General features: G+C 34.4%; 2 protein-coding genes and 1 pseudogene across 2 annotated transcripts; 1 reads left to right on the forward strand and 2 right to left on the reverse strand.

Annotated features, from left to right (window-relative positions):
* Positions 1-1,248: 1,248 nt before the first annotated feature.
* Positions 1,249-2,425, reverse strand: LOC112031199 (rust resistance kinase Lr10-like). The gene has a single exon (XM_065770173.1). The coding sequence runs from the start codon at positions 2,415-2,417 to the stop codon at positions 1,545-1,547; it is 873 nt and encodes a 290-aa protein (XP_065626245.1). The 5' UTR covers positions 2,418-2,425; the 3' UTR covers positions 1,249-1,544.
* A 7-nt stretch (positions 2,426-2,432) lies between these two features.
* Positions 2,433-5,436, reverse strand: LOC112034466 (uncharacterized). The gene is made up of 3 exons (XM_024067284.2): positions 4,489-5,436; positions 4,144-4,176; positions 2,433-3,836 (listed from the first exon to the last, which is right to left on the reverse strand). Exons 1-3 carry the CDS (start codon positions 5,291-5,293, stop codon positions 3,739-3,741), a joined length of 936 nt encoding a protein of 311 aa, XP_023923052.2. The 5' UTR covers positions 5,294-5,436; the 3' UTR covers positions 2,433-3,738.
* Positions 5,437-7,628: 2,192 nt separating this feature from the next.
* On the forward strand, positions 7,629-9,037 carry LOC112034467 (rust resistance kinase Lr10-like; annotated as a pseudogene).
* The last annotated feature ends 2,508 nt before the right edge of the window (positions 9,038-11,545 follow it).

Here is an 11,545-nt window from a genome sequence, read left to right on the forward strand (position 1 = left end):
GGAGCTAGTGGAGATATTAAATTGTATCTAGGTGCTTCGCTTTGTATATCTTTTTTTTGGGGCTATTCATGTTAGAGGGAGATACATTTATTTTGATATATATGATTCTTGTTTCTTGTGTTCACTGCTTATTGATTTATATTTATGAGTTTTTCATTGATATATGTCTTTATTATGTGTTGTGTGAAATATACAAGAATTTTTTATTTTTGTTGTATCTAACTTAAGGGGAAAGTTAGTTTACATATCTATTGATTTACTGTTTTTCTGTCACACATGCGTTTATGCGTTTGTTGAGTGTTTCAGAAATATACAGGTTGATTCAATTGAGCTGCTGTCTACACTTGCAACTGATGGATAGTAGTTAGAATTGAATTTGTATTATGAGCATTATTTTTGTAAAGGGCTTTTATTTGTAAACTTTGAGCTTTTAATTTGTGTTTTGTCACGGATTGCCAAATGGGGACTTTGTTAGGTTCTAAAGACTTAGGATTTGATGTATTTAGAACTCTAATGTGTAATGTTGGCAAACCATGATCGAAACAATATGTTTAGTCTTGTTTAGGCTTGCTCAAAGTTGTGTAATTCATATAAAGTTGGAATCGAGAGGCTACAGATGTATTAGTGCATTTCGGACTAGCTCGATCGATTAAAGGTTAGACTCGATCGATCGAAAGTCGGCCAGAATGTTTTTCTACAGAATTTCCAACTCACCCCTATTTCATTAAACATTTAGGGTTTTATGTTTTTGCCCTAGGTATATAAGGCAAAATCCTAGCCACGTTTTGAGTGTTGTTCTGGTTGTATTGTTACTCATTATGGTATTCAGAGTCCAAGTTAGGCGTGATTCATCAAGCAGAGGAGGTATAATCATAGACAATTTTAATTCCCACACACCAATCTCAAAAAAGTAAACAAAGCCATGCCCTTGTTCGCTTAAATTTTTGCTACATCTTGTGCACTTAAATTAGTACAAGACGAATACGTAAAAATATAAGTCAAATTTTCAAGAGCTAAAACAGGAATATTTTCATTCAATGGGACAACTCTAATTGAACAGCCTGGTTGATTAAGGAATATTAATTATCTGCACAACAATAATTTATCCGCTGTAGCAGGCAGAGCAGCCACTAATCATTTATGAATTGATCGGTTTTTTTATTTTTTATTTTTTATTTTTTATGATAATAACAAGAATTAATTGCTAACCATGCATATGAGTACTAAATATATAAATAAAAGTAAAGCAATTTCTACAACTGGGCTATTGCCACTCCAAAATATATTGCCCCGTTTTTCAGCATTGTTTATTAACTTAATCAATTACACATACACAATAAATATTTTTTTTCCTCTTACAAAGACTTTAACAAATAAATATACCACGCACTAAGCAAAAAAGAAAATTTGTTGTAGGTAAGGATAGCTATCATAAATTAAGGGACCAATTATTTGTCACACAAAAATATGAAGTGTTTTTATGCTATCATATATGTGAAGAATAATTGCCCCAGTTCCGCTGTGGTGTTAACTTTCCCTTGCATTTAAAGTATAGCCGATTGACTTGATTCACCTGATTGAAATGATGAACTAGTTGAATTTAAATTGTCTCCTACATCCCCTGTTGGTCTCGCTGGTGATGATGATAGGAAAGGCTTGGAAGGCATTTGTAAGCATTCAACTTCTCCTTCAAGCATTTCTACAACTTTGTTCATTGAAGGACGGTCACTAGGCTTCATCTGTATGCACCATAATGCGACTGTGATCATCTTCTTAACAATTTTCTTCTCCTCCTCTGTGGCATCTTCTATTTCTATGTCATTTCCTTCGCTAAATTGGCCATAGACCCAAGTTGGGAAATAAATTTGGCTTGAATGGTCTGCAAATGCATTCACGTTCTTTCTTCTACTTGCCATTTCCAACAATAACATGCCAAAACTATAAACATCAGCTTTATAGGAGACCCCTCCAATGTTTTTATAGAACAACTCTGGAGCTATATATCCTAATGTTCCTCTTGCAGCAGTCAATGACACTATGCTATCATTCATTGAATAAAGTTTTGCAAGCCCAAAATCAGAAACTTTGGGAATGAAGTTCTCATCGAGAAGAATGTTATGAGGCTTAATATCAAAATGCAGAATTTGCATGTCGCATCCTCGATGTAGATATTCAATTCCATGAGTCACTCCAAGAGAAATCTTATATGTTTGTTCAATACTTAAAGGGATACTTCCTTCTCGAGAAAAAATGTATTTTTCAAGAGAACCATTAGGCATGAATTCATATATAAGGGCACGTTTTGGTCCCTCAGCACAAAAACCAATGAGTTGCACCACATTCACGTGGTGAATCCTTCCAATTGTTGCAACTTCATTGATAAATTCTTGCCCATTAGCTTTGGGGTTACCCAACATCTTTATAGCTACTANCTCACTGAAATATTGGGAGCTAGGAAAGTAAATTTTTAATAGAAAAAAGAAGCTAATTTCATAATAAATTCGAAAATTTTTACTTTTCATATCATCAAGTCTAAAAGTTTGAGATGGTTAATAAAATTATAATTAAATAATTAAATTCAAAATTTCCTAATAATTTTATTATCAGAGATTAACCGATTACCAAGTACATGGTTATTCCTCCTCGTGTCATCAACACACATAGAGCATCACCATCAGATGTGGTAAATGTGCCAAATGCCAAATATTTGGCACATTTACCACACCAACACCAAAATCTCCTTTTATCAGATGTGCTAAATCCCATAAAATTTGCCACATGTGAACAGTACCGTTGCAAATTTGCAACGGTACTGTTCACATGTGGCATAATTTTTATTTTTTTTATTCTGTTTTCTTTCTCTCCTCTCTCCTCAGATTATTCTTTTCTCTTCACTCTCACCGTTCCCTCTCACCTCTGTTCTCTCTCACCGTTCCCTCTCACCTCTGTTTGTTGATCTTGATCCGTCATCGCCGATCGTCATCGCCGATCCATCATCGTCGTCTCACCGGTTTCATTTTGCATCGTCATCGCCGATCTCTCCGGGCATCGTCATCGTCATCGCCAATCGGAATCGACGTGGGCATCGATGTTGAGGTGAGATCGGAGTGTTCGTCACGATCGTGGCATCGACGTTGAGGTGAGGTGAGATCTTGATCGTGGGTTGCTGGTGTTAGTGGTTTGGTTGCCTGGGTTGCTTGGGTTTGGGTTGCCTGAGTTTCGTGGGTTTGGGTTGCCTGGGCTTTGATTGTGTTTTCTGGGTTTGAGTTACTGTGCTAGTGGTGTTGCTCTGTTTTTAATGGGTTTTGGGGTGGATTGTTGATGACAGTGGTTGTGGTAGTGGTTTTACAATGGATTGTGGCTACCACGGTGCGGCGGCAGCAGCGGCGGCGGCGGCGGCAGCGACGGCGGCGGCGGCAGCGGCAGCAGCAGTGTTGTAGATGTTTTTTATTGTGTTAGATATATTATTTTATTGTGTAGTTTATATTATTTTAATGTGTAGTAAATATTATTTTAATGTGTAGTAAATATTATTTTAATGTATAGAATTGGAGTATAGAACATCTGATAAATGGTATGTTGTAAAATGATGTTGTAAAATAATAAAGTAAGTCTTTAATGTGGTAAAATGGCATAAATTATGCCACAGCTGATAAGGATGCTCTTAGGCGCAATTACTCATGCAATTCTATTTCCTTGTCCATTCTATATTAATTACTATCCTTCAAACAACTTCTTTCAGATAGAAACCTCACCTGTGGCTGTGAATAAATCACCTGTATTTCTTTCAATTTTATGCCACCATTCTGCATTGTCCCAAATTGCAAACCAAAATGCTGCATTTTAGACAAAGAAAGAAAAACATCAACGTTGAGAACTTTAAAATTGAATTTAGTCATTATACGGAAACTACAATAACTATTCCCAAACACGAAGAAGCTATCTTCTTTAAAAATTCAATACTTTTTAACTTTTTAATATTCCTCAAGCATAAAAGTTTGAGATCAACCAATTGCCCAAGTACATGGTTATTCCTCTACTTCTATCATCATCACATCAGGCACAATATATTACTCATACAATTCTATTTTATTGTCCACTCTATATTACCCTTCAAACAACTTTTTGAGAAAGAAACCTCACCTTGGAGTCTATATCCGATACGGTCAAGCAATCCTGCAATGACAAATAAAAGAAAAGCATCAGCGTTCGGAAACCTTAGAATTAAATCTAGTCATTATTCTTAGACTTGAATAAAAGTATCCTAGTATGTCTATTACATTGGTATAGAATTATGGATGGAGTATGCACCAAGAAGTTTGGTCTTACAGAAGTTTAATAGAATAAATAGATGAATGGTTAGTGAATAGTGACAGTGAAAAAATGCAAGAGTTCAGAAAAGAAAGAATCTTGCAAAGGGAAAATAATGCACAACATGTAAATTAGAGAATGGAAAGTGTTATGGCCTTTCTCGCTTTATTTACCCACCAGGATTGTACATGCGGTCGATGCATTGAACATTGTTCGCGTCATCAAGTTGGCAATAATAGTTGTCTCCTCCGCAATGACTATTACAAATACCATAGAGCCATGAAATCTCAAAACCATATACCAATTCATCGCGGACGTCTTTACAGGAGATATTATTTATTGGCCACGATGTCAGAAACATCTTCTCTACTTGGCACGAGTTCTCCACTTGGGATGAGCTGGTTATACCAACTGTAACATATCTATACCTCTTGGAATCAGATGTAGAAGAAGAGTTGTCATTATAATTGCAAGTAGAAGTGTCCAAATACAATGGAGAATTCACTGATTTTTCACAGCTCATCCAAACCAAACTTCGTGATAGCTGTGGGTAATACCACTCCGTCTCCTTCCGCGGATCCATTCTATATACGTATTCGTTTTCCAAACTGAAATTATATCGAGATAAAGAATAAGTCGGGTTGGAGAAGGAGAAGTAATTGTCCTTGTGCACACTCGGGTCTACAATCCGGATTGTGTAGTTGTTGTAACTGATTTCCTGTACGTAGTATTTTCCTCCAAATAAGTACAGCACCGTACGATTGTTCTCATCACACGACAGTTCAAACCTTGAGTCCCCGCAGTTTTCGGGGTCGGTCTTCAATCGAAAAGGAAAGCTTATGTTGTGGATATTCCCACAAGAAGAAGCGGAGCAGGTATGATTAACCGTAGCAGTAGCACTAGTAGCACAGCAAGTTAGATGGACTAATACAAGAGCAATAAGGACAGTTAGTCCTACAGTGAACGCCAATCCTCTTGCCATTGAGGAAGATGGAGAGAGAGAGAGGAATATTTCCACTAGTACATACTAGTAAAACTTCCACAGCTGTATACAATCACAATAAAAACTCCTTTCTGTGGTTTTCATAGCATCTTCAACATTAATAAAGTAAAAAAGTAGAGTTTCCGCTTGAAGAAAGATGATGCGCAAGTTCGCGGTAGTGGACTAGTACAACAATATCAACATCAATATCACACTGACAATATCTGGCGTTAGCACATACGTCATCTTGATAAATTTTTTTTTTTTTTGAAAGTCATCTTGATAAATTATTTGACAGTTATTAAGTTTTTTATTTTATATTTATTTTTATTATTAAGATTTGGGTCCATTTGATTGGGGTGGGGTGCCATAGGGATACTCAGGGTCAAAATTGGGAATTAACACTGATTTCCAAACAATATAATTAATAAGCACTGTTACAAAACTATATTTTTTACTAACATCTCGAGTTTAAAAGACTCGATTTTGAGCTTATAAATCAAGTTTCAAAGACTCGATTTCAGTGTTCTGATCACATCTGATTTGGCATATTTTTCACATGGCATCCACCTGGAAATTGAGTCTCTAAGACTCGATTTATAAGCCAAAAAAACTGTTAAGTCTAAGTCTTTCATGTACAAGCCATTACCAGAAATACCCAAAATATTTTTAAAAAATCCCTGAAACACAAATCAGATCAAAGAGAGAAAGAATCCGAGGAGACACAGATTAGATTGAAGAGAAAGAATCTAGAGACCCAGATCAGATAGGAGAGAGAGCTCACCTCACCTTGGCGCCGGCTCTGTTCGCTCCTTTCTTGTGCTTCGTGTTGTTGTGGGCGAGTTTCGAACTGAGTCGACTCGTTAGAATCGCCCGGCTCCATCAAGATTTTCCCTTGGCCGATACGGCGAGAACTTGGTTCGCTGCGTCTCAGATCTTGCGGTGTCGTACTACGGAGGAGGAGGAGGAGAGCTTGGCTGATGACAGCGAGATGGAGGAATTGCGGCGGACTTGGCGGAAAGCTTCGACGAGCTTTGTGGAGTAGTTTCTTTGCTCCAATTCAGATCTCCATTTGATCGTCTCGGGTTTTGGATCCGATTTTGGATCTCGTGTCTCGGTTTTTCTACGCTTCGTTCGCTTCAACTCTTCTTGTTCTATGTTGAAATTTGGGTTGAGATCGTAGACTCCATTGAAGAAAACAATTTCACAATATACCTCGGATTCTTTCTCTCTCTAATCTGATTTGGGTTTTCAAGTTTAGTTTTTGATCAAAATAGAGAAACCCAGAAAAATTGTTTCATTGTTGAATAAATAGCGAATGTGTTTCATTGTGCTGGGATTGTTGTGTTTTTGGGATTTCTTTTTTTTTTTTTTTTTGGGTATTTCTGGGAATGGCTTGTACATGACTTAGATTTAAATTATTTTTGGCTTATAAGTCAAGTCTTAGAGACTCGATTTCTAGGTGGACGCCACGTGGAAGAAAAGCCAAATCAGAACACTAAAATCGAGTCTTTGAGACTCGATTTATAAGTGATAGAAATTTTAGACCCCTTGAAAACTGAGTGCTTCCCCAACAAAGGTGTTGTATTATTTCTACCCAATTTCCACTTCTATAATCACGCAAGTTCTGTTTCATGCCAACATATATTGATTTTATCAAAGCTTGGTTTATAAGTGCTCTGCAACGGTAATTTCCTGTAACCAGTCATGAATTTTTTTTTTTTTTTCCTCAACCAAAGGAACATTATTTTAGAACTAGGCTTGTAGTGTCTGTATCCATTCTTGAAGTAATATTTTTTCTTCCATTCAAAAAATCATTATTTTAGAAGTGGGCTTGTGTCATAAGAAAAATTATTAGGTATCGTTAGAGTAGAGCATAAAGCAAGCTAGTGCTTCATTCTTTTACATAAATTATGAATTTTATCATGAATTTAATTAGTACGACTCACTATTACATGATAGAAGAGAGTTTAAATTGTACTTTCGTAATACTAAATAATTATGCATGTATCTAGAGCCCTTGAATAGGTGGGTAGCTCATTAGTTGAAACTAAACCTTGCAATATCAATATAAAATTTACCTGAAAAGTTTAGCACAAGTGTGGTAATTTATTAATTGAGGAAAACTCATTGCTTATCACATTAAAAAAGAACACAATTTCTGAATGCAACACTACCTTGCTAATAAAATTAATTATTCAACATCTTAGGAGTACAATAACTTGATACTTTCTCATCACATAATAACTTATTCTACTAAATAAAGTCACAGTGGAATCCACTATTTATGTAAGAGTATTTATGTAAAAGAAGGGACTATCATGTTTATGTACACATGAATTGCCTAAATATTGTTCGGCTAATGATGATCAACTTTTACACAATTATCTTTTTTTTATTGATTGGTGTAATTAGAAGCTAATCATGTTAAGATATTTTACAGGTAAATCAAGAAAACTAGTGACCACTGCCACTAGTGAGTTGTCCGTTGGCCATTTTAAAATTTAGTGTAAATTACTTTTTGTTTTCTTGACTCATGAATATTTAACATGCAGGTTCCATCTTAGGTTCAATTCTTTTGGTACTAGTAGTCTATGCACTCTACCGTGTCTATCGCTATGACAAAGTAGAAAAAGAAAATCAAGCTAGGATTGAAAATTTTTTGGAAGATTACAAAGCTTTCAAGCCCACAAGGTACTCATATAATGATGTTAAAAGAATTACAAATCAATTTACTGAGAAGTTAGGGCAAGGAGCCTATGGAACAGTGTTCAAAGGAAAATTTTCGAATGAAATCCATGTAGCCATGAAGATCCTGAACTGTTCCAAGGGTAATGGAGAAGAATTCATAAATGAAGTGGGAACAATGGGTAGAATCCACCACGTTAATGTGGTTCGAATGGTTGGCTTCTGTGCTGATGGATTTAGAAGAGCTCTAGTTTATGAGTTCTTACCAAATGATTCACTAGAGAAGTTCATTTCCTCAGTAGATTCTAAATGTTTCCTTGGTTGGGAAAAGCTACAAGACATTGCTCTCGGCATAGCAAAAGGAATTGAATATCTTCACCAAGGATGTGATCAACAAATCCTCCATTTTGATATTAAACCTCATAATATTTTGCTAGACCAAAATTTCAATCCAAAAATTTCTGATTTTGGTATGGCCAAGTTGTGTGCAAAGGATCAAAGTGCAGTGTCCATGACAATAGCTAGGGGGACCATGGGCTACATTGCACCTGAAGTGTTCTCTAGGAACTTTGGGAGCGTATCTTACAAATCAGATGTTTACAGTTTTGGAATATTGTTGCTTGAAATGGTTGAAGGTAGGAAAAATGTTGATGCATCCACAGAGAACACTAGCTGAATATATTTCCCAGAATGGATCTACAATTTGTTAGAGCAAAAAGAAGACTTACGAGTCTATGTTGAGGATAATGGAGATGGTAAAATTGCAAAGAAACTCAGTGGATCATCCTTCAATGAAAGTGGTGGTCCAAATGTTGGAAGGAGAAGGAGATAAGTTAACCATGCCTCCGAATCCCTTTGTGTCTACAGGTACTACAAAAATCAATGTAAGTATGCCTGCAAGGCGTCTGAACCAAGAGTTAGAAGTCATCCTAGACTCAGAGTAGGAGTCCTCGACAATCATAAAAGTTGCAATCATTTTGTACTCAAGGATTGAAATTATTAACTTTGTGGTCAATGTAGGGACTTCAAGTTTTCTTATATCAGGTTTAAGCAAAATTATACTCATGAAAATGTATTGCTTAAGTCCTATTGAGATAGTAAAGAATATACAGTTAATTTTTTATTATTTATAAATGTTTTTATTTATTTTTATAAAATTTCATAGTTTCGTAGAATAAGGCTTTATTTCCTTATTTTAGATAGGTTTTAAGAGAAATTGAGTCAAACTTGAGCCCCTTATTCCTGAAGTAGGACTTCCTCGGTGCTTTCCAATATAAATTGGTGGTTGTAGCCTTAAGGCATTTATACTCTTCTTTAAATATTAAAAAAAAAACAAAAAAACAAAAAAAATCAAAGATTATTAATTGTTTTTTTTTTTTTCCTAATGGTTGGTTGAGAACTTTTCGCTCTTCCATAAAATTTTATTGTAATCAAATTTAATTCTTAATATGTTTTATTTAATGTAAATGTGGTTAAATTATGTTAAGAAAGAGCTTGAAGAATGGTTGTTGGAAGAAGAGCACTCAAGCCATGTGTCAACTTCTCACAATGCCACATCAACGCTATTGCCAAATTAATGTGCAAAATCATTTGCAGGCTGCAACGTTAGAACATTTGCCAAGCTAGCAACTTCTGGCCACGGTCAGTAGTTAGCAATTTAGCATTGAATCTGGTTACCCGACTAGATCCAACAGGAGTGGCTCTACTAATTGTATGCTTTATTATTATTTTTTTTGTTATAATGTTATTTGTATGAATGTGTGCGTGTAATATAAATATAATATAATTTTATATAATTTAATAATTAAGAAATGCAAAGAGTTTGTTAAGTGTGTGGATTGTTATTATGATATAATAAATTTTTGTTATAAAGCTAGTGATTTAAGGAAAAAAATAGTAAAATTAGTGATTGCTCAAACATTAATTGAATGATTAAGTAGACACTAAGTGTATTATGGAAAATTATTAGGTATTCCTGAAGTCATAAATGCGCAGTCCCCTCTCTCACATGAATGCACTAATTAAATTCATAGTTGTACCCACCGTTCATGTGAGAGAAGGGAGTACACATTTATGATACTCTGGGAGTACACAATAATTTCTGGTGTATTATTTATGTAAGGATGAGTGTAGCTGTGTGGTCAATAATTAATACAGTGTCAATGAGTTGAGGTTTTTTCATTTAGTTAAAAATATTTTTATAAAAAAAAATAACAAACAGATAATGACAATGGCATAAAAATAAAATATTATATAGATTTAACAAAATAAAATAGTCACACATACTCACATTAACAATAGAAAATGACAACCGATAATAAACTAACGTATAAAGATTTCAAGATATAAAAACTCGTAAAAGAAATTATAAAATTTTATATATTTACAAGGGTTTTTTTTTTTTTTTTAATATCAATAACTCAATATATTGAATTTTTTTTTATTAAATTTTTTTCAACTTAAGTTTCATTACCACCTTCCTGAAAAATTCCTAGAGCCACCCCACGATAGGAGAAAAACACGTAACTCAGAGTTGGACAAATGATCTATGCAAACTACAAAGATGATGAGAAGTTTCACTTGAAAATTGACTGAAGAAGGTATTTTTCCTTAGTCACGGCAATGATAATCCTATCTTATAAGCAATCATGTATCCAATAATTAAGCTACGTGCTCACACAAAAGACCAATTGATTAGAAAGGACCACTGTCCAAACGGGGAAGAATGATTATTTGTTGAGTAAAAAAATTAGTACTGACCACCTTGTCAAGTTCAATAAATTTTATACCAGCTCTTTTTCAAGATGAATTTGTTGACCACTTGAAAAGTTAGTATGACAAAGTGGGCATTGTGCTATTCCACTAATGTCCAATTGCAATATTTGGATTTCAAAGAAGATAAGAAGCATATAGGAAAGAAGATTTATATATGTTCTAGTTGATCAAGACTGGTAAAATGTTCAAAATCAAGATTAAATATTTGGCATCTCATTCGCACTAAAAACCATAACAAAATGGTAGGAAATTAAAACACGTAACTAAAAGTAGGACAAATGATCTATGTAAACTACGAAGATTATAAGAAGTTTCACTAGCTAGTTGACTGAAGAAGATAAGGTCCTTTGTGACGGCAATGACAAAAATAAGAAAACATCCTGTCTTATTAACCATCATGTATCCAAAATTGATTTGCGCAAATCAGTACTGGACACTTTTGTCATGTTCAATCAACTTCTTACCAGCTATTTTTGAACATGAATTTGTTGATTACTTGAAAAGTTTTATTTGTGTGATAAAGTGGGCACTGTGCTATTCCCCTTAAATTGCGCTAAAAAAGTCTGACCAATATTTGTATGATGTTCCATGCATACACCTTCATATCAAATTGAAGCCAAGAGTCAACAAATAGCTTCCATGAATCTACGGTTTCATGCAAATTTGAATCCGATTTTTGCAAGTTGTGTCATTCCTATCTTTGTTTTTTTTTTTTTTTTTTTTTTTTTTTTTTTTTTTTTTTTTTTTTTTTTTTTTTTTTTTTTTTTTTTTTTTTTTTTTTTTTTTTTT

This window comes from Quercus suber, unplaced genomic scaffold (assembly GCF_002906115.3).
Source record: "Quercus suber isolate HL8 unplaced genomic scaffold, Cork oak 2.0 scaffold_3B, whole genome shotgun sequence".
Lineage (NCBI taxonomy): Eukaryota > Viridiplantae > Streptophyta > Magnoliopsida > Fagales > Fagaceae > Quercus > Quercus suber.